At 40.1% G+C, this 24,001-nt stretch overlaps 1 protein-coding gene across 2 annotated transcripts in view; it reads left to right on the top strand.

Annotated features, from left to right (window-relative positions):
* The first annotated feature begins 200 nt into the window (after positions 1 to 200).
* The window catches only part of pcgf5b (polycomb group ring finger 5b), a 34,528-nt gene continuing 10,727 nt past the window's right edge, over positions 201 to 24,001 (top strand). The window contains exons 1-8 of one of the 2 annotated variants that reach the window (XM_033613733.2): positions 201 to 376; positions 5,550 to 6,381; positions 7,448 to 7,544; positions 8,169 to 8,224; positions 12,753 to 12,812; positions 14,100 to 14,293; positions 14,602 to 14,700; positions 17,852 to 17,941. In XM_033613733.2, the coding sequence (XP_033469624.1) occupies positions 6,267 to 6,381; positions 7,448 to 7,544; positions 8,169 to 8,224; positions 12,753 to 12,812; positions 14,100 to 14,293; positions 14,602 to 14,700; positions 17,852 to 17,941 (711 nt within the window). In that variant the 5' untranslated portion in view covers positions 201 to 376; positions 5,550 to 6,266. The remainder of the gene's footprint in view (positions 377 to 5,549; positions 6,382 to 7,447; positions 7,545 to 8,168; positions 8,225 to 12,752; positions 12,813 to 14,099; positions 14,294 to 14,601; positions 14,701 to 17,851; positions 17,942 to 24,001) is intronic. The other variant, XM_078176286.1, reaches the window with a different exon arrangement.

Genomic DNA, 24,001 nt, shown 5'->3' with positions numbered 1-24,001 from the left:
GGAATTAAAACCAAACTCTTGTTTGCGGTGCCTGCGCTCATCGCCGTTCATCACTACACACAGCAGTGCATGTGTGTGTATATGTGCGTGTGTGTGTGTTGTAGGCCAGTAGTCACTCAGTTACACAACCGCTTTCAGTTTCCGAGCCCTGCCTGCCTGGTGGCTCCCCGCCCACCGCTGCTCTCTGCTGCCTGCCTGCCTGACTGCCTGGCTGCTGGGCGGACTGGGGCAGATCCGAGCCGACCAGTTCCGTGTTCTCTCCTCACCCAGTACGCGGAGAAGACTGAACGGGAGGACCTGGCAGTGTCATGGTGGACATTCCTGCCCAGCCGCGGCATCCATAACTCCGGGGGCAGGGGGGAAAGTGTGCACGGAGGTGAGGAATGTGTTATTATTTCTTATTATTTCTGCGCGGATGGCGAATTCATCAGTCGACGTCGGTCGCGATACGTTTCAGCCAAACTTTGACGCTGCTGGCTGGACCTCCTCTCTCTCTGTACCCCTCCCTCCCCCTGCTCTCACTCGCTCTTCTAAAACGCAAAGTGCGTCGCCGTGCACACACGCACATGCGGTATGTTCACGCGAACGCCAAATAATCCGCGTGCGGTGCGCTAATCGTCCGTGTCGTTAAAAGGCCGTGACATGAAGCGAAGCAACTTTTACTGCCCATACGTGCTGCGTGCGTGTGTGTGTCTCTCTCTGTGTATGTGTGCGTAGATAGATGGGGATACAATAACGAGCTGCGACATCTGCTCGCGCGCGTATGCGTACACGAGCGTTTCAACATATATTCTTCTTTGGCGTGTGTCACTGTAATGTGCGTGTGTCGTCCATTGATGTTGTTTTGACACAGGTGACGTAGAGCGTGACGCGCCTTAACGATGAGATAAGCAGATCCGCTCCGTGTGTGAATAAATAGCACGCCCGTGCGCGCGCGCCAGAGAGACTCTCTCATTGACGGACACTGAGGGGGATTTCTAAGCTGCGCACTTGAGATTTTTCTAGCAAAAAGCGCCCCACGCTGAAAGAAGCAGGAGCGTGGAGTGAAGCACACACTGTTTCCTCTGTCTCCAGTTTGTTTCTGCCGTGAGGGAGCTGCCTGTGTCCAGCTCTACATGTGTTTACACACCTGACGTGCACTCAGCATGTCAACATGCAGTTTATGTGACGTCATTTCAAAATGATGGAAGTTGCACATGAGAATAAAGTGCATCCCTTATTACGAGTATTTAGCTGCAACAGTTCAGTCTGATACTGTTTCTGTTGGACCTGTTAAGTTTGTGGCAGGTGGATGAAATATCAGCTACAGTGTGATCCAAGAAAAACAAGCTGGGGCTCAAAAACTACATTTAGTTTATTAATTTGAGCTGATCAACTCTCCTGTGGATGATTTGAAAACAAACAAACATAGGTTTAACAATTTTAAAGCACAGAAAGCCATTAATGTCTCATAAATATTACAGTAATTAGTAATATCTAATAACGATGGATGTCAAAATGTTGAGATAGCATGTCATTGTATAGTCAAAGTTATTGCAAAGGATCAAATCAAATCAAATTTATTTATTTATAAAGCATGTTTAAAAACAACCAGAGGTGACCAAAGTGCTGTACAGTAAAATGTATATATATATATTTTATTAATTTATAATTAATTTTTAATAGGTAAATAAACATACAATGGTAACAGCAAAACGTTAAAGACATAATAATCCACAAAAAAAAAAGAAATAATAATAAATAAATAAATTAATAAATAATATAAAAATAAACAAAGCACAGAATAGTAACATCTGAAAATAAACTAAAGTAATGAAAGAAAAAACAGAAATCTTAAGGACAATCAGAGGCCTTAGAAACACGTGGCTCTTCATCCTAGATTTAAACATGCCCACAGAGGGGGAGCACTTAATTGAAAAGCTGTTCCAAAGCCTTAGTCTGTATCGCCGGACTGCCAAATAGCAAGACCTTAAACTCAGACTGAAACTTGACAGTGCAGGTGTAATATAGTCATGGTATGGATAGGTTTGATAGGCCTGACTCAGTCAGTCAAAAGAGTTACTCGTTATTATGTAACCATGCAGCTCTGTTGTGGCAGCCTCATCACAATACTCATCATCCTCATCACTGCACGGCAATTAGTTTATGTTTACAGACCCATCTGTTTGTTTGTTTCTCCGCTGTTTGGGAGAAGAATTTAAAGGAAACATTCACAGATTTTGATTGATTTCATTTGTTTTAACAAAAGTATGTTTTACCACAGGCCAAGGAACAGGTGATTAGATTTTGCTGTGGATCCAAGAACTTAAAAAATATTTCCTTATATTAAAGTTGCAGGGTGATGCGTGGACCAAACTTTCATTCGAGCAGTGGTTCCCAACTGGTCCAGCCACCTGATCCAGATGTTTCCTTTGTCATCAGTTCAGTACACACAGTTTAATATATTCAGCATCACACTTGTGTTTTGCCATGTTGTCAAGCTATTTTGCTGTCTCTTTCAAGTAGCTGTCCGTTAGTCACGCACTCTACAGCACTTTAAAATAAAAGCTCTGTGCTGGAAATCCACTGTACTTAAAAATAAAGTGTGTTTTCTCAGACTCGACCGTGAGTTTGGTCCGTGACCCACTAGTTGGGAACCACTGCTTTAGGGTCAGACTTGATCCATGTGACAATGAAAAGTTACTACAGATTTTCAGTTGCCATAATAAAATAAATCTGAAAGGTTGTGCAATTCAGCTTGTTGAAAATAGTTTGGTGCAAAGTTTGGCACCATTTTTGAATTTAAAATGCATATTTTCCTATTTGTATAAAGTAGTAATAAAAGTTACTTCTTATATAGTTATACATAAACTGACAAAGTATGTTGCACATATGATTTTATTCTAAATAGTTTGCCTGGTAATTTTAAAAGTATGCAGGATTTTTCTTAAAAAAAAAAAGCAATGTATAGACTCATACAGAGATAATCCCTCAAAGTTGCCACTTATGACTCACCAGAAGTATGAGGCAGTGTATTCTCTGCAGACTTTGCCCTCTGTCCTGGTTGTCTTATTTTCTTCTTCCTGTCTTTACTCATTTATGGGTATGTACCTCCACAGCGTTCAAGTGAGGTCAGAGCTTTGTGAAAAGTTTGCAAACAGGTGCCAGACTGTAAGCAGTCAGCATCTGAGAGACACAGCACCAAAGAAACATGTATATATTGAGATGAAATGCGAGGTGAGAGTAAATCCGGGGTTGGCTTTTACTTTCGCTTTCACTGGTGAACGTGTTTACAAAGAGAAACCAACAATTCTGCGTAGTATACCTTTGAATATGTAGGGAAAGCTTTCAAAGAATATAAGTTAAATTTATATCAGTGATCACAGTAAGAAGTGTAAAACTCAGCCTATCAAACTCAACCTGCAAGTGTTTATTCTAAATCAGTTATTATAGTGATTTGCATGATGATAACATGGTGACGTGTCAGCAGGTAATGGGCTGAGTACTGTGTGTTGTCAAACGGAATGAATCAGACCTGAGAGCAGTGACTAATCCCACGTCCACAAACATTTCCTGGCTTGCTCACTTCATTTACTGTAACATCACCGTGGATCCCATCCCATTCTAATAAAGCATTATAAAAGGCTTTACACTGTTAGTATGAAACTCGTGAGTTGGATAGCAGCCACCACTACGAAGCCTAATATTCAGCCCAGTATCTATATTTGAAGTAGGGGAACCCAAATTCATTCAGATCCATCAAAGTGGGGATGGAATGGGGGCAAGTTGGAGAGTTTAGCTATTCATAGTAATGGTAATCCAGAGACGAATGCATGTAGGTCAGAACGGCAACAGTCGTGCTGGATGAATGTTCATGTCACTGTTAGTTAATGATAATTAATTACACAACACAACAGGTAAGACTGAAAATGCAGACAAGTGATACAGCTGTAAAATTAGGCTACTGCATATGTGTCAACTTGATGACTCTGAGTCTGAGCCTTTTTCACTGAGTTCGTCGTACATTTCAACAGGTTTTAGTCTCGAAACCCTGCAAGTAGAATCATAAAACTCAGCTTGTGGCGATACATGTATGTTCAAGGATCATAAAAATTGAGGACAATAAGAGACTGACCAGGAAAATTGCGATTTGGATAACATCTCATCTGTCTCTCAACAGTCAGTCAGTCCCAGGGGCGTGAATATAGACAGTGCAGACAGCTACATCAATAACATCAATTAAAAAATATATATTATTATTTCAAATAAACTATAATAAGCTATTAGAATTATTAATAATTTCTCATTTTCTCTGGTATTTTTTGTGATACACAGATATGCAATGATGATTACTGGGTAACACGTATGTTAACGTTATCCAACGTCAAGTCTCTGATCATGTGACGAGACGATATGTGCACAATATCGTGCACTAGGGCCAGTCGTAACTACCTCACACCACTGGTCAGTCCTCATCCTCATCCTGCCAAACAAAGCGACCCTATAAACATTTTCAAGAAAGCTTTAGAAAAACAATGCTTTTTAAACTTTGTGACATTTTGACCCAGAACATCGTTAAAAAACAAATACTTTTCAGAAAACCAGTGAGTTGAATACTTAATTAAATGAAATGAATTCATTTAAGGGGAGTAATATTGTGCTGGGTCACTAGAAACCCAATTGTGCATTTAAGGGTTAATCGGGTGAGAGATGTTGGCTCATTTCCTGGACTGTTGATGGTGTAAAGAAAAGTTCTTGCCCACTATTTAAGAAATACTTTTTGTTTAGTTGTAAAGTTAGCAACCCTCCGTGGATATGTAGTCAATATTAAATGTGTGTTTTTTTTTAAGGGAGATCTGATCCTTACAGCTCAGAAAGTCAGAAAGGTGACACTGATAATGTCTGGATTTAATCTCTGCCCTTAAAAGTAACTGTGAGCATCCTCACTTAGAGCCTTTCTGGTTGGTTGTAATATTCCTGGTGTTGAAGGCAGTTTTACATGCACAGCTTCTGGTGTTATATAATGGTTGATTAATTATGTTTTTTTTTTCCTCAAAGGATCCTATTAAAGGCTGTATGAAAGCAAAGAGTCATCCCTCAAATATCACCACATTATTGACTGATAAAGTCATTCAGTGGAAAAGCTACATTCAATTTTGTCAGTATTATTCAGCTATCAAAGACTTCAGGATACATTCAATTTCCTGTCCTGGCAATTTTCTGATCTTGCTCAGCCTGTTAAGCCTGTCTGCGTCATTCACTAGCTGGCACTAAATCTCACCCAATGTTTAGCTGGCCCCGACTGTTGCACTTTGACCTGACATGATGACACTGTTGCGTCAGATCGGACGAATGGATTAAATTTGCACATTTTACACAACTACTTTTTATAGATAATCTCTGAAAGGCACCTTGTTGTTGCTGTTCAGATAGCTTATTGGTTGTAGGGAAATACAGACTATGCAGTTCCATTCCTTGTGCATAGGGGTGCTGCAACACCCACTCATTCTCTCATGCTTTTAACATTTTGTTTTTTCACAATCCCTTAATTTTGTTTTTATTCTCTTTAGGTAACTTCAGTTTGAGGTCAAAAGGTCACCAGACAATCTCGTGTCACCGTGTGCCACTGGACGAATGAAGGCATCAACAGCAGCGTCACCATCATGATGAATGAGCAGACTGGGGCGAGGACGACTCCACAGAAGTCTTTGGCCTCGCTGTTGTCAGCTGACCTTTGACCCCTCGTGGATTAAAAATGGCACAGTGGCTGAGACGGGGAGGGAAGCAAGACATCCTACTCTCCTGGAATTTGGGGAATTTAACAAACGTATTTGTTTGAAACAGGATTACACTGACTGGACCAGCCTGGTGGACTTTTTTAATGTCAATGGGACTAACATGTTTCAATGAAGATGGATTAAGATCTGAGTGGGAGATGTTCCTAAAGAAAATCTAATTACAAAACTGAATTTGAGTTAAGGATGGAGCAGGATTTTACACAGTAGGATCCCTTATCTGTCCCATAACTTGTGCATAGTGAACACTTGTATGCACTAGCCTGGACTAACATTAGCCAGTGTTGGTGAGGATTCCAACCCTTTACACCCACTTTAACCTTAAACAACAATACTTCTTAAACTCTAGCAGGCGATATTAGCCTGTAACGGTAATCTCTTCCATTCCTCATTGTGTGAATGGACGTCTGACTCTTCTAAAGCTAGAAGGCGACTTTTCCCTTCAGCTCCAAACTGCAACTGGTCCAGTAGCATCACTAAAGAACTCCAAACATGGCTGCTACAGGAAGGAAGCACCTGGTCAAAGACTTCAACCATTTCATCACCTGTTACCTGTGTCGAGGTTACCTGATTAAACCGACCACGGTCACCGAGTGCCTGCACACCTGTGAGTGAAACAACAGACACGCACACAAACACACATTCTTGTGAACGCAATATTTCAAGAATGCCTTGAGGGAATTGTTTTTTCAGATTTGGCACAAGTGTCCACTGGCACTCAATGATGCAGAGGTCAAAGGTCAAGGTCACTGTAACCTAGCATCCATCTCGTTCTTGTGAATGCAATATCTCAAGAATTATATTTCAAGAACGCCTTGAGGGAATTTCTTCAGGTTTGGCACAAGTGTCCACTGGGACTCAATGATGCAGAGGTCAGAGGTCAAGGTCACTGTGACCTAGCACCCGTCTCATTCTTGTGAATGCAATATCTCAAGAAGGCCTTGAGAAAGTGTCTTCAAATTTGGCACGAACGTCCACTCGGACTCAACAATGAACTGAATAAAGTTTGTCGGTCAAAGGTCAAGGTCACTGTGACCTCACAAAACATGTTTTTGGCCATAATTCAAGAATCGATACGCTAATTATGACAGAATTTCATACACATGTCCAATAAGATAATAGGATGAAGTTGTGACATTTGATATCCAAAAGGTCAAAGGTCAACCATACTGTGACATCATAATGTTTTAGCAAAAACACTTTTCTGGCCATTATTCAACGTCATAACTCAGGAACAGAGGGGGAGACATACATCCATACTTGAAGAATTGTCTTCTGTCATGGCTTCATAGTCTGGACAGACACAGATGTAAACTGGTTTGCGGAGGAATACAACTACAAGGTGGTAACTGTAGTTTGTGTACATCTATCGAACATTAAATGGCAACATTGTGTTCATGAAACGATGATGCCAGAGTGGCAGGCAATAGAAAAAAAGTACATTTCAGACCCTGCTTGCGAGTGAGCAAACTACCTGCAAATGAGCTAACTTGCTAATAAGCAGGCTAGCAAGCTAACTAGCCGGTTCCCAACTGCTCAAAGCAGGTGTCGTACTTCTCTTTATTTCTTTAGAATACTTAGACAAGATGATTTTAAACTGTCCTGACAAAGAGCTGCCATCAGAGATATTGATTTAACCCCAATAAAATTTGTTGATGTTCTTTCTTCTGCAGTCTGTAAGAGCTGTATTGTGCAGCACTTTGAGGACAGTAACGACTGTCCGAAATGTGGCATTCAGGTCCACGAGACCAACCCACTGGAGATGCTCAGGTTAGATGTACTTTTTCTTCTCTTACTTAGTCCTCTCTTTTTTTTGACTGAGCTTCTTTTTCATTGGTAGTTTGTCAACCACCTCAGAGCTCTCTTCATCATCCTTACATCACTTTCTCTTCATCTTAAAAGAGACTCCACAAATTTAATTCCATTCACCTCTGTCATATCATATCAGCGGCCCTCTTGTCCACCTGTTATTGTTCTCGTCTTTCTCTCATTTGATGTCATCCTTCTCTTCCTAACACATATCTGTCCTTCTGCTTCTCCGTTATTGTATTTACCACTCATTCTATATTCTTGTTTAATTTGTCATCTGTTTTGACTTTCACCGTGTCTTGTCTTTTTACCATCACTACCTTCAACAACTCATCTTTTGTTCCTCCATTTTTGCGACAACTTGTTTTTTCTCTTTGTTATATTCACAATTTTTTTGTCTTGTTTACTCCTACTTCATTTCTTTTCTTTGCTCTCCACCCACCTGATCCATCCTTCCTCTACATCCCCTCGTAACTCCCATCACTTTTATTCCTCCTCGCAACTCCTGCAACTTCCTCTTTACCTCCTTATCATCCCTCTCTCCCACCACCTCCTTCTCACACTCTTCTCTCACCATATTCTCAGGTTGGACAACACCCTGGAGGAGATCATTTTCAAGCTGGTGCCCGGACTCAGAGAAAGTGAGTTTGCCAGATGGTTTCATCAATCTGTCTCCTCAGTTTGCACTCCATGTTTAATTATGTGACTTTTCATGGGGGATAGGAAAAATAATTCAGTAAACGACAGCACTCCAATCTCATTATTTATTGCAAGACATGCCAAGAATTTATTACTATGCTCAAACGGATTTCTACATGCACACTGGCAACAATGTTGTGACCCTACACTGGAATATATGCTGTTTAACCACATGAGCAAAGACAGAACACAATCACAACGTTTACTCGAAATGTCAGCAAAAAGCAAATGTGAAATACACGAAACATTTTTGTAGCTCTCAAAACTCCACAGTGAATTATTAGGACACCCTTTTAGTGTCCTGTGTGCTTCTATCTGAGTGTTTTTGATCCAGTACTCATTCAACAGTTTTTAGTGCTACATACACACATCAGACACTGATACACGAGGCTTATTGAAGAGATGTGAGCTTTCGTTTCTGGCAGCAATCTGTTGCATAATGTCTATAGATACACTTTAGCAACTAGGCTTGGGTGGTACCTATTTTTTCATACCCTCCTGAAATTTCTCCCATTAGCTGGGACAGTATGAGTGTGTGGTGCAACCCTCCTCACCCCCCAGTCCCCCTGATTGGCCAGTTTGCGACATGTTCTCTTAGCTCACAAAATAATAAGAAAGTTAATATTCTTACACTTTTTGTCCTTAGCAAACATTAAGATTCAACTGCACACCTTCTGAATTCAAGTTTCTCTCCTTCATCAAATTAAGACTACGTCATTGGCCTTGTTAACTCATCCTAAAACACACTTCATTGAAACTCAACAGAAACAAATTATAACTCACTAAATCCAACTTAGTCATAGTGTTGTCATGGTACCAAAATTTGGACCCACGGTACGATACCAGTGAAAGTATCATGGTTTTGAGTAGTATCACGATACCACAGATAAAATGAGGCAGATGTGCCTTTTGTCATTTATAAAAAGATAAATCACTTTTCTATAATACATCAATGATATTTCAATGGAATAAATTACTTACTGACTTATTCATACTTCAAAAACAGCATCAATAAGTGATTAACATAGGGGGGATCAAAATAAAATAAATTAATAAAATAAAAATCAACCAGCCACCCTCCTCCCCTGACAAGTCCCTCCATAAGTAAAGAACAGTCCCTAAAGTGCGGTGAGGTTTGTGGGCCGTTACCTGCCACAAAGAGAGAAATGTGAACGGCTCGTTTCTCCTCTGACACGCCACATAATTGTGTGCCACCACGGCTCGGTTGTCCAGGTACTTTTGGGCAGTCATGACGCCAACAAAGAGGAAATTATTGGACCTGGAGCCAGGCTTCTCGGTCGCCGGTAAGCCGTTATCTTGCGTCGCGGAGCACTATGGCCGCCGTATTTGACAGGAATACGGTATTCCTGTCTGTGACCCCCGTTCAACCCACAACTGGCAGGATTCGCCTTTCGTTTCTGCTGCTGGTTGAAATCTGTACTCACACAGCGTGCTTCTGAATGATTTCATTTGCTCGCACAAAACTATTTTTAGTGGCAAATGCGAGTAAAATGCTCGCACTGTAGAGCTCTGTGGAAAACAAATCACTGTAGCATAAACAAATCTAATCTACAAGTAAAAATAAATAAATAATAACTGTCACTGCTTAAAGATACTCAATAGCTCAGCTAATACCTGAAATGTCACTGGAAAACAAACCACTGCAGCAGCATATTGAGTGACAGGTGGACAGCGCACGCCGTTATTGGACGGCACATGGACACTCACCCTCTTGTGAGTGGACTTTGAACTTATCCCTCAGTAGTGGTACCATGAGGAACCGTAGTACTACGGTACTCCAACATTATGGTATCATATGTACCGTGGTGTTTTAGTACCGTGGTCTACCGTTGGTACCAGTATACCGTGCAACACTACATAGTCAGTGTTATTAATCATCTTGTCCGTTAGTCCACTGTTCCAACAATCACCAACTGTGGTTTGGTCGAAATAAACCCTTAATTCACCAGGGCTGCCCCTTGAAAGTCGGAGATTCAAATCACAAGTCGGAGACCCTTAGTCAACTGAGATTGCTTAAGTCTTTCTTTTCTTTTTTTGCTAGTTTTGGTTCCCAGATTTTGCTGCAGAGTAGGTGATTTTGACTCTCACGAACAGACAGCTGTAGACACAATGCAATTGTGCAAAGGAGAAGAAACTCACCGTAAGGCTCCAAGATAACATCATCTTCTCTTGTCTGCTTGGAAGTGGTGAATTTACAGCTCATAGCAACTTAAGACAACACAGTCTCTGGCTTTTGTTTGATGTCTGGTGTCTGCAAAAAGTGTTGTTGCAGATTTCTGATTTGTTGCTAGCACCATTAGCTTGTTTACAGTATTACATGAATATTGTTGTCACACTGAACGTCCCGCAGAGCCCCATTCAAAATACAAAAATCTATACGGAAAAAAAAGTTGAATAGTCGTATTAAACGACTGAATCTGAAAGATTGATAGATAAAAACATGCTGTAAATTTGGAAATTATTACGGCTGTCTTTGGATTTTACAGTGTTCTGGAGTTATTGAAAATGTCCACACTGGACCCCACGACAGTATACTGTACTAACATACTGTACTAATCCAATGGCCTTGAATGTTAGACCTGGGTTCAAACCTTTGTGACTGAAGTGCTTTTGAGCAAAATAAAATCTCAAGCTCCGGGGAGTTCCTCCTGAGATCAGTTTAGTACAGTATTCATTTGTCAGTGTCACATTCTTTCTAGAGAGGTGGAAGCTGAAGACTTAAACAGGATGAAATTGTACAACCTCGTCTCTGCAGTCGGGCCAACAAGAAGCCAAGTCAACATTTCTAACTAAAGCTGTGATGGTGCTATAATTTTATGACTCCATAACTTCTCCTCAGCTGACGGAGTGCTCTGGCAGCCGAAACATGGAACAAACATCATATATTTTAGTGGGGCTCGTGTCGCTTGGCCAAGTGGTGTAAAAATCAGACTTTCGTTTATGGTTTTTGAATAATAGACACGTGCCACGCCATGGAGGATTTTTTTGCACCCTACATTAATATCAAGTTAGCCCACAGCTATCGTTACCTCATTTGGTGTTAGTAAAAGGTTTATTTGAATTGAATTGTTTGAATCCCATAAAAGCCACAGAGTGTCAAAGGGCTTTTTGGAATTGATGCTCACTTATTATAAGCCCCATGGAGCAAATTAAATGCCTCAGATGCAGAGTTTTGACAGATATAACAACAGAAATGTTTGTCTTTGTTGCACTACAGTTTCAAATGAGGCTGTTGTGACATGATATATGCTCCTCAGTACTTAGTGTTTTATCTTTTGTATGGTCAAAGAAGTGCAGACGACTCATATTAGATGATACATTCCTCAACCTATAAATCAGTGATAGCAAGGCGGCCTATTGTCTGGACATAATCCTCACTACAGGCCATTTGATGAGCTTAGGTCTAGTCTTCATTGTGAGATCGCTTTCATGGGAGCTTGTATGGATCAATTTAGCATGAACCTTACCAAATTCTTACATGACATCACAAAAAACTTAAATTGCACGCTGAATTCAGTTAATAGAAATTGAGTTCTTTGAACACAAATACAGTCTTAACATTGAAGGTCTTTATCGGGATAGGATTTCAATACGTGGAATAGCTAATGCAATGTTAGAATCCTCCTTCATTTTTTTTTTTTTTCTTTAGAAATCAATTGTCTGTCTTTGGCTTTTCTGTGTCTCCACTCTGCTTGTTACCTCTGCCGAGGAGGTTATGTTTTCATTTCAGTTTGTTGGTTTGCTTGTCAGTAGGATTCAACATAGCCTTGTACAACGGTTTGTATATGTTGCAAAAATGCACATAAAACAGTTTGCACAATATCTAACAAATTAGCGCCCTACAAATGACGCTATGTACGCAGTTACTTAGGTCAGGTTTAGGCAGGTAAAGTTACGTAGGTTGGGTTTAGGAAAAGAAACATGGTAATAACATATCTTAAAATAACTACAAGTTCACCTGGTTGGTCACACAGTTCCGAACACCGACCTCCTGGGGAAAAGTCCTATGTTTTGTGACCCATCCACCATCCCAACCTGCCTCTTTACAAGGACTACTTCCTTCTGTACTCCCATGAGTGCATTGCTCTCATGATCATAGCCTTCCCGATTACATGGGTTATGCACAAATTTCTTGCTCATGATTACGTGGTTAATATACAAATTGTGGTGCATTACTTTTTAAAGGTATATATATCAACAGTTCATGAGAACAGCCTGCAGGATTACTACTGGTCCGATTTTCATGAAACTTGGTGGAAAGATTTAGCATGGGTCAAGGAAGAACCCATTAAATTTTGGAGAGGGTCCAAATCATGGGACAGATACCTGAATTACTTCTCACTGTTGTAAACATTGTGAGATAGGGCATTTGGCCTTGGTGGAGATCCGCATTCTTCCGGTGCCTCTCTAGTTAACGCTGTCTTTATACCTGTTTTTCATGTGACCCAGAAGAGGAACAGCAGGAAGTCGAATTCTGGAAGAAGAACCAACCCAGAGAAAATGGCCAAGGTAAGCTGTTTGTCACCCAGTCCACGAAGATGGCCGGGCTAGCTATATGATCTGTATTTTGATAAATACAGTTGCTTTGTCTATGTCTGTTTGTACCAGGAGAGAGGCGGTAATTTGTAGTAACTTCAGTAGTAGTAGCACTAGTACTTTCCTGCTTATACATCATCCTCCCCACACAAGTTTTGTTAAGGGCAGTAATTCAATATTATCACATCATCTTTAAATCATATTATTATGATGACATGAAATGTGAATATATAATGTGTCTAAGCTGATTAGGTCTTCAACTAAAGCTTATTTTCATTGTCGACTAATCTGTCGATTATTTCTTCGATTAGTTGACTAATCATTTTATCGAAAAATGTGTTAAAATGTTGAAAAATGTCAGTCTGTCTCTCCCAAACCCCAAAAGTATGTCATCTAATGTACTCACGCCAAAGGGTTTTAGTTCACCGTCACGGGAGAGTGTGTAAAGCTGCCAATATCTGAACATTAGAAGCTGCAATAAGTATTTTGGGGTACTTTTATAGTACTTTTCTATGCAAAATGACTCAAACCGATTAACAACTACTAAAAGAGTCACTGATTATTTTAATAGTCGATTAGTCATCGATTAGTCGACCAATCGTTGCAGCCCTAAAGCTGATAAACTTGGTTTTCTGTTTAAAGAAAAATTTGAACGGATATTTGGAGTTGTGTTTGACGTCACACCTCAAGGCTTATTTATTATACTGTCTTAGCATATGAGAACAGAGTTCATTTCAAACTTTGTAACTGTACCTGCCCACGTTAATCCCTGCGCCCTTTCTGTTGGCATAGATATGCTACCTTGATGGCACCAGAAAGCAAAGTCAAAAGCCTCTAGCAACAACAAACGAGGCAACAGTGGCAGTGGCAATAATGTAACTTTTAACGGAGGCAGCTTTGGTGGTGTGTGAGACCATTAAATACATTGTGGAGAATTCTTTTCATTATCTATTAGTCCTGTTCCACCAGTTTTGAAATATCTTTGTCGTGTCCTATGGCGGTGTCTCAGTTGAGCTCTGCAACAATGCCTCCACCATCTCCTGTGGTACTGCTGCGTTTTGTCCATATTAGTAAGCTTTCAGAGAGCATGCACAAATATGGACATTATGAAAGCAGAATATGGACAGAAGGCTCCGTCCGTTCCATATATGTATCTGAGTATAAATGAGCCTTGACTGATCATGCTACTTATTAACCCACTGTTCTTCGAAGCAGTGACATCACTTAGTCACATGTGTGAATTTTTGTCTCAAACCACAGCAGAAACTGTGAGGTGTCAGAGGCTCGGGCTGCCTGCTGATGTTGGAGGCGATTATGGTGGTGGAGGTGGTGATGGTGGCGGCGATGATGGTGACGATGGTGGAGATGAAGATTACCACAGGAGTGACCCTCAGATAGCCATCTGTCTGGACTGCCTGCGCAACACAGGACAGACGGGGGAGAGCACTGTAACGGTGTGTGTGTGTGTTTTAATAATGATATGTGTAACTTTTTCATCAAGAAGTGTTAAGTACTTTGTTAATCAATAAACCTTCAAATTAGTGAAGCTTTTCATTAGTTTTGCTCTGAAAGCAAATTTGACATTGGGGAAATGTTTTTGGACGACTGCTGGGTTTGTAAATGCTTCCAAGCTTTCTGGGACAGTCAGTAACTAATCATCCTTAAAGGTTTGAATGTGTTTGGAGTTTTTGTGTACATTCATCTTTAAGCTGCTTGTCTCATTAAATCAGGTTGTAATAGAATTTGTCTCTCGTCCAATTAGGATTTGATGAAGAGGTTCATCCGCTGCTCCAGTCGAGTCACAGTGGGAACAATTAAGAAGTTTCTCAGTCTTAAACTAAAGCTGCCTAGCTCTTATGAGGTAAGAAACCGTTTCAGAAACTACAGTTAAAGTGATACCACAACTTCTACAGATGTTTTCCATAGGGGTGTAACAATCCATCAATCTGGATCGATACATCGATTCAATGATTGATCCATATCATCACCTTTATCTTTATCAGCAGTGTGGAAATGTTTGAGAAATTACGGGCCAAAAGACATACCATGTGTTAACAAGGCCGCTATGAGATAAAATACGTACCTGCCTGGCCATCTTACTCCGCTAACTTCTTGCAGCAACTCGGCAGCGTTAGCTGCTCTGTTTCAACAATTCATTCATTCATTTTCCATAACCGCTTATCCTGTTGGGGGTCGTGGGGTTGCTGAAGCCTATCCCAGCTGACATTGGGCGAGAGGTGGGGTACACCCTGGACAGGTCACCAGGGCTGACACATAGAGACAGACAACCATTCACACTCACATTCACACCTACGGACAATTGAGAGTCACCAGTTTATGTCTTTGGACTGTAGACAGAAGCTAGAGTAGCCAGAGAAAACCCAGGATGACACGAGGAGAACATGCAAACTCCACACAGAGGGGCTTCCCAATCCCGAGGTTCCAACCCCCGACCCTGGGTTCAAACCATGAACCCTCTTGCTGTGAGGCAACAATGCTAACCACTGGTTCGGCCTTTTAAGCTGAAAAAACATGCATGCAGGCTAAAATTTAACCATGCTCTTCTGTTTGGAGATGCAGAGACTTAAACCAATGCTGAGCAAGAAAAAAATATAAATCATACATGTAATTTGTTAAGCTGCGAGTAGAGGAAAACTATGCTAGCTGCCAGGGCAATTTATACAATGTAAAAGTGTTTAAGCTTAAAATTAGTGAAAACAAGTGTTTTGTCTATGGCCCTTGAAAGTTATTGAGCTGCATTTTATAATTTTACTAAATGATGTTGTTAATCCGTGTTTTATGGCTGTTGGGAGAAATTTGTCTTCAGGGCTTTAAGCCAGATAGCCCTGAAGGTTAAGGAAAAAGATTATGGTTTGTATTAAAATTAAAACATTTCTATCAGACTGGAGCCAACAAAGAAAGGACTCAGATGCAGCACTCAAAAACACAAGGTCTTTTTACTCAAAAAAGAGGTTGGTGCACAGATAATCAGTCCACAAACACAAACAAAGGTATCCAAAGGCAGTAGGTGTAAGCAAGGTCAAAAATGCAACAGTCTGGTCAAATCCAATGAGAACACTGGGGAAAATGGCTGAAACACACTCAAACAACTGAGAATGAACTGGCAAGAGACAAAGGGCAACACAAGGACTAAATGCATGAGGGAGGAAAGGTAACGAAGGACAGATGAAACCAATCAGGGCAGGGCAGGTTATCACACAGAAGGGAAACACACAGGGACAGGAAGTAAAGCACCTGAAACAAGAGACAGAGTATCAAAATAAAACAGGAAATACTGACAAAAACTGTAAACAAGGAAAACATGACCTTAACGAGAACCTCAGGGTGTGACGATTTCTGGCAGAAAGGTCTTTCTGGCAGAAATTCCTAAAGGGTAACTTGTCACATGCACTGTGTTATGTGTGTTAGTGGAGTCAATTTAAAGTGAACTTTACTGCACTGAACCAGTTACAATTATGTGCATTCTTTATGTGCTGTTTTAATCTTTAATGGCCCAAAGCAAAAAAGAAGGTGGCAGCTACTTCTTCTTCTCTGATATCGTCTCATATCGATCGCAGGCCCCTGAATCGCATCGAGTCGAAATCATACCATGGCAGACTTTGTGATATCGGCAAATATTGTATCATTATCCAAAGAATCAATACAGTATGGTTTTGTGATATAACTAGTGACTTGCACCCCTAGTTTTCTAAAGATTTTGTTACTTACCCATCGTCAGAAAAATGAATACACACCTTTTTAGTCTGCACGTTACTTGAAGGTATGTTGATCAGTAAGTATGGCTTAGCTCACCTCAATTGGATATCGGGTATAGATCAAATAGCAACTTTTCTCAAAACCTTGAAAATAATACATTAAAACTCCATATTGTAATTAACACAGTTGTTAAGTTGCTACGTTCCCTAATAAGACAGCATATTAATTGACTCAAGTTTAGTAAAGGCATGCTGCCGATGCAGTCACATGCAAATTCATTTACTCATCTACACATTGCACTAAGAGATTAATTGGTAAAATGCCCACATGCAGACTACGACTTTATTACTGAACTGCAGCTTATGTTTAGGGGTCTCATATTGATTTGTTAGAATTTACTGATCACTTTGAAAGTACTACATGGTTCAGCTCTCAGTTAGATGAATTGCTGCTCACCTATAAGCCAGAGCGCACCTCAGACCCTCAGGCAGAGCTCTGCTGGCTGTTCCTAAGTATACTAAAGGGGACCAGGCTGGCTCAGGAGGTAGAGCAGTTGTCTACTAATCAGAAGGTTGGTGGTTTCCTGGCACCTGCACTCTACATGTCGAAGTGTCCTTGGGCAAGATACTGAAGCCCAGATTGCTCCCGATAGCTGTCATTATCACTCCTGATGAGCAGGTGGCACCTTGCATGGGAGCCCCAGCCACCAGTGTATGGCTGGGTGAATGGTGCTTGTGTTGTAAAGCGCCTTGAGTAGTTGCTATGGCTAGAAATGTGCTGTAGTCCGTTTACCATTTACAGGGCTTTTGCGGTCAGGACGACTCAGCTGTGGAACTTCCTGAGTGACGGTCTTACAAGGAAAGACAAAATCAAACAAAGTTGACACTGACTCTCTAACCAGTCACCGTTTGTGAAACCAGATGCTCATTATTATTCCATTTCAGTTATTATCATTAGTCAGCTTTACCAGGATTTAAACTGTTGGTAAAGACTGGGCTAAAACTGAAACTCACACTGTCGTTCACACACTCTCACACTGAGTGCAGCCTCCCACTCAATACCACAGTGAACTTCCCCTTTCTTTCATGTCGTGCATTAGGATTTAGATTCTTTTGATTTTCATTTCCGTTGTCAAACCTGTATCCTGTCGTCTTTTGACAGGTTTTTGCTCCACATTGTTATTTTGACTCTTTTATTAACATAAATTGTTTCTTTAATCTTTTTCGTAAATTTTGTTTTGTGAAAATACTTAAATGTGACTTATGTCTGATCATATTTTTTTCTGCTGTGTCTAGCTGGATGTGCTGTGTAACGGAGAGATCATGGGGAGAGATCACACTCTGGAGTTCATCTACATGACCCGATGGAGGCTACATGGAGAGAATGTAAGGCTGTCACCCTCACTTCCTGTTTATGTGTGTGTGTGTTTGCATGCTTGTGGGTTGATGCACTGGTGAAAGGATGTGTGTGTGTGTGTGTGTGTGTGTGTTTGTGTTGCATTCTATCACATTGTGGGGACTTAACTCTCCAGGGAGGGACTATAAGCTCATCCCCACAAGGTTTAACTTTTACATTATGGTTAAGACTTTATTCTGGGTTAGTTACGGTGTAGTGTGAGGCACAAGTAAAGATCAGGGTTGTGGTTAAGGTGAAGTGACACTATGGTTGAGGTGTGTATAAGTGTGAATGCATGTGTGAAAACTAGTACTGGTTGAATGGTTTCTCTTTTCTAAATAGTTCTGCAGAAAGAAAGTTTTATTCAAATAATCATTTATGACTCAGATTCTGTTGAAAGGGGGAATTCTGACTTCAAGCTGGCTGTTGTTGTGTTCTTAGTATAAGACCAGTCACATTTTCAAGATGCTTAAAAAAATTAATTAAAAAATATGTTGCACCTCTCATATCAAAGCTCCACTCACAAAAGTTGCAACATTAACATTGTAAACATTTACACTTAGACCTTTGCAGGACTTACAGGACCCTGTCCCTCTCACTGTAAACTCACGTGCCACAGCTTTACATTCTGTTTGGTTTCCACCCCACTGTGAACACTATACCTCAGAAGGTCACATTACAAACTGTAAATGTGTTCAGTTTGTTTTGTAACAGAATTCCAGTTGGCAACATTTTGCTTTAACTCCCACATTTTCTGAAGTGTTGTAAATCATTTCTAAGACTTTATGAAATCTGCGCAAGGTTCCTCTTGGATAGACTAGTAAATATTCATCATCATCAAGTTTACTTTGAAGAATAAATGACTCTCTCTAATTCATTCATTCATTTTCCGTAACGGCTTATCCTGTTGGGTTCATGGGGCTGGAGCCTATCCCAACTGACATTGGGTAAGAGGCAGGGTACACTCTTGACAGGTCACCAGACTATCACAGGGCTGACACATAGAGACAGACAACCATTCACACTCAGAGTTACCATTTAACCTGCATGTCTTTGGATTGTGGGAGGAAGCCAGAGTACGCAAACCTACGCTGACATGGAAAGAACTTCACACAGAAGGGCTCCCCCACCTTTGGTTCTAACCAGGAACGTTCCTTCTGTGAGGCGACAATGCCAACCACTGCACCACCGTGCCGCCTCTTCCTGATTCTGAAAGTTTAATATTGATTTTAATTGTGATAAGCTTTATTTATAAATTGCTTTTTCAAAACAAAGTTACAAAGTGCTTGACATGGTTGATCCCAGATTTAAAACAATGCAGGATTTAACAGGAATAAAAGCAAGCAATGTCAAAACATACAAAGAAGCAGGAACCCCAACAATAAAGACAAATACCACCACTAAAATGGAGAACAAAGCTAGCAACTAATTGCCTTGTAAATTGCACTGGGGTTTATACAATCAAACAAGTATGATAATAAATGCTCTAACCTTGTCTTAGACCTAAGAACCTGAACTCTGAAACAAAGACATGACCCACACACTCTCAGTGAAAAAATGAGGACATGATAAAAGTGTCCTCACTTTCAAGGTCTAAAATGTCAATTGCTCCTCACAAAGATAGAAATACAAGAACACACACATACACGCACAGCACGAGTAGGAGTTGTCCTGGTTTTGTCTGAGGCTTGATGTCTCTCTCAGCTTCAGAATTTAAGGTCATCAGTCCACTCTGCGGTTCGCTGGGCCAGCACGCGTGTGATCATAACCTTGATCTACAAGATACTATGTTCTTGTTTATGTCGGGGCGTTCAGTCCTGTACATGGTGACTAGTTTATCTGCACGTGAGAGTGTGTTCACATGAATGATTGGCTAACGAAAAATCCTGTCCACTTGTGGATGGCGACTGAGAAGCGCAGACAGCTGGCACTGCAGGAGGCATCAGATACCAGGTCAGGAGGAGGAGAGGAGGGGGAGGAAGTATGGAATGAGACGCTTAAAATGTCTGTAGTTCAGGTCCAGCTGTGCTCACGTGTCCGCTTAAAGGGATAACATAACTTAAACAGAGAAGAAGGGTTATTTGCTTCCATATTACCACACACAGGCATTCTTTATACTCTCTATTCTAGGGCAAGGCAACCTGTGGCTCCAAGCCACAGTGACTATTTCCTGATGCTGCCTGTGGCTTTGACAAAAAACAAATTATATATGCAAATGAATAACAGTTATTTATTAACATTTTAATTGTCATTTAACATTGTTGTTGGTCTGAGGAACTTATTACATTCTCCAATTGCAAAAATGTGTGATTTAAAAAAAAAAAAAGTTTTAACCTTCTGTCAACTAAAATTTTCATCATACATCTCTGGTCTGGTGCCATTTCCTCCACATTTTACCAGATCTCAATAGTGGTCTTGAGCTAGTCTTGAGTCTCCCTATAGGCTACTAGGGGTTAAGGAAAAAAATTGATGCTCCATAGTATTGTGATATTTTTGTGTGGCAATATCGTATTGACTTTTTTATAAATAAATCATTAATCTGACAAATACAAATTTATAAAAATATAATCAATTGCTTTTTCAGTCCACTACATATGTTTTGCTGCAATACAAATTACTGAAATGAGATGAACAGATTGAAAACTTTATCTTATTAGATAAAACAGATGATGACAAAGTTTTCCTTTGGGGACATAATTTACAGTTGAAAGGTAACAAATCGCAATATATTTTATCACAATACTCAGCATATGGCAACATATTTAAAATGGCGATAATAATGTATCATGACCTGGGAATCATGATAATATTGAGTATTGTGGATCCTCTGGTGATTCCCACCCCTGTAGGCTCGCTATGGATTTCAAATCCAAAAAAGTAAGTTAAGTACCACATAATCATAACTAGCCTGCTGCAAAGTAGCCACCTTGTGTTCATTGATAGTCTAATTCAGAATTAAAAGGCTCTGTTACATTCATTATAATGCTCAAATACTAGGGTTTCCATGGTCACAGATAACCTGTAAAAGTCATGGAATTTCTCAGTCACATAATTCCAGGTCTGGAAAAGTCATGGAATTAGTAATAATCACTTAACGTTTTGGAAAAGTCATTTAAATTTATTGAGCGTAAAGAGATTGTTACACTAGTCTTCCAAAATTAACCTTCCATGTAATTTAAATTTACTTACTACTTACTTAAATTTATTTTCTGCAGCTGACGATGAAACGTAGCTCTGATATGCGTCAATGTGTGACAACATTTTGTATACCATCACATACGTTTGTTAATTTTCTCCCAGCGTTACCTTCATGTATGCCCGCTAGCTTAAATTGTGCTTAACAGAGTTTGAATCTGATATGTTTACAAAACGCCAGGCAAGAAAAAAATATATATATTATTGGTCCTTGAAAAGTCATGGAAAGGTTTTGAAATTTTGTCCTTGAAAATCTGTGGGATTTGTTTTGTTATAAATACTATATATATTGGCAGGATCCTACTACCTTTAAAACAAAAAAGCTATATGTAATTATTATTCCTAGTCATAAAATTAAACAGCATAATGACCAGAAAACTACACAACCTAAACATGTTACAAAAGTCAACATTACTTTAATTTTGTTATTTCATTGGCGGTATTACAAAACCAAAAAAACAACCAAGCTTTTGGGCATAAAACCACATTAAATTGCTGCCTGTTCTCCAACAACACAGACATTGTTTGACCTTAATAATCCAATTTGAACTGACAGCCTTCTTATGTAATAATGAGATACAGATCGTCTGGTTAGCATGCACAGATTGTCAGAATTGTAGGTCATGTCATTTTCCATCTGGGCCTTTATCCCATATGGAAAGTTGTGGATACGCATTATGTAAACACAGTGTTACATTGTGAAGTAGACTTGTATTGATGATACGCAGCCAAAAAAGGCTGCTGGGCATCCAAACCGCAGAGACGAGCAGTGTTATAAGATCTGTCCAGTCTTACAGTCTTCTTTTCTTCTTTTTGGTTAGGTGAGCACATTTAGCACAAAATCAGCATTTCAATGACTGTGTTTTGAAGTGTAGTCAGGAGTTACTTAACATTGAAATATAGACATGATGCTGTTGAAATAATGGCTATAGTTTGACCTTGACCTCCACCTTATCAACTTTTTTAGCACAGTTTAACCCAAATGTCGAATGTATTTTGATCTGCACATTAATGATTACAAGGATTGTAATGAGATTTTTCTCTTTATGAGTTTTATGGAAACATGGTGGCTTGGCTCAACATACTCAAATAGCACAAGACCTGATGGTTTTGTATAGCATGCATTGTATAAGTAACATTCACTCAAGGTGAAGACTCTGAGTTTGTTTCAAGTAAAATGCCAAGTTAAAGTTATTTTCTATTATCTCGTTCCATTATGAGTAAATATTCTCAGCAGTGTTTCCTCCACTTTGCCCACCACTCTCATGATCCAAAACAACAGACAGAAATCAGTCCGTCAGAATTATTTATGTCCCTCTTGGTGAGTCAGAAGGATAAACGGAGAGAAATTATTTTTGAATCTTGTTGGAGCCCTGTCTGGTTAAGGACAAGGTAAGGAGAGCAGTGAAGGACAGATTCAAGGTGTGAGAGTCAGGAATGGAGACAGAAGAGGGAGAGAAAGAAGATACAAGTCATTCGTCAGTCTCATCCCTCTGACAACTCTGCAGCTTGACTTCATTTTCTCCCTCCGACGCTGAGGCAAACAGAGGCCGGTTAGGATGGCTGCACTCACAGGAGAGCGTAGAAAAATAAGTCTGTTACCGCTCGGCATCTTGGGATGTCATTTAGTCGAAACAGAAAACCGCCTTCTGATTGCCATGATGGTAATTTAAAGAAAAAAACACGAGGCTCGAAATGTATCTGGGAAATACTGTCGTCAGTCCTGACTGGGTAATGAACACAGTCTGAGGGCTGTTAGCACTGACTGGCAGTTAATTATATCATTCAGCAGTTAAGATGTTTGCACAGTTCAGTTGATTTCTGTTTGAATTAACTGTCAAACTTTTCTTCCAAAAATATTAGATTCAATAATGATGTTGTCAGTCTTTCACTAATATGAATAGCATCACAAATACTTATTACCAATGCATAATTTCAGAATCGTGTCTCCATTAAGACAAATGTATTTGGAAAGAAATGTAAGTTGAAGCTACTAAAATAATTTGTTAAAGGGAAATTTCAGTATTTTTCAACCTGAACCCTACTTCCATATGTTTTAGTGTCTAGTGACTAATGGAAACAACAATTTTTGAATTTGGTCGAGTATAGAGAGACACCATCGTACCAATGTAATCCCTGTTGGCAATTGTGCACCTTCAGTTTACGTCCACAAAGTGCATGTTTTCGACACTGACAGGCTCAGATTGTTAAAAGTGTCTAACAACATCACAGAAAGGACCATAAAAAGAAATGAAACAGTTTTCCACACCTTTTGTTATGGTCTTGCTCAAGGAGAAGTCTAATTCTGAAACCATGAGAGGTGACTTGTTGGAGAACAACAACGGTGGAAACATTAGTTAGAGAGAGAGGAGTGCTGGGAAGTGGGGCGGCTATGGCTCAGGAGGTAGAGCAGGTCGTCCACTAATTGGAAGATTGGTGGTTCTTTCCCCAGCTCCTCAAGCCTGCATGTCGAAGTATCCTTGGGTAAGATACTGAACCCCAATTTGCTCCCAAGTAGCAGGAGGCATCTTGTGTGGTAGCCTCGGCCACTAGTGTATAAATGGGTTGATGTGACATGTAGTGTTAAAGCACTGTAAGTGGTCAGGAGACTAAAAAGGCACGATACAGTCCAGTTACCAAGTCCAAGAGTTTTTTTGTGTTGGAGTACAGAGTGTGCCTTAGTGTCATCTAAAAGATATTTGTGTCATTGCTGAATATTAAGCTGTTTTCAGCAATGTGGAAAAGTCTGCCAGATTTCACACTTTTCCTTGAGTGAGACTTTGTTAAACACGCTAATGATGAAGAATGTATCAGTGAAAGATAAGGAAAAACATTTCATTTTTCCATTAGGGTCT

The sequence above is a fragment of the Epinephelus lanceolatus genome, chromosome 17 (assembly GCF_041903045.1).
Source record: "Epinephelus lanceolatus isolate andai-2023 chromosome 17, ASM4190304v1, whole genome shotgun sequence".
Classification (NCBI taxonomy): domain Eukaryota; kingdom Metazoa; phylum Chordata; class Actinopteri; order Perciformes; family Serranidae; genus Epinephelus; species Epinephelus lanceolatus.
Note: the sequence above shows the minus strand (reverse complement) of the source record. Positions and strands in the feature narration are given on the sequence as shown.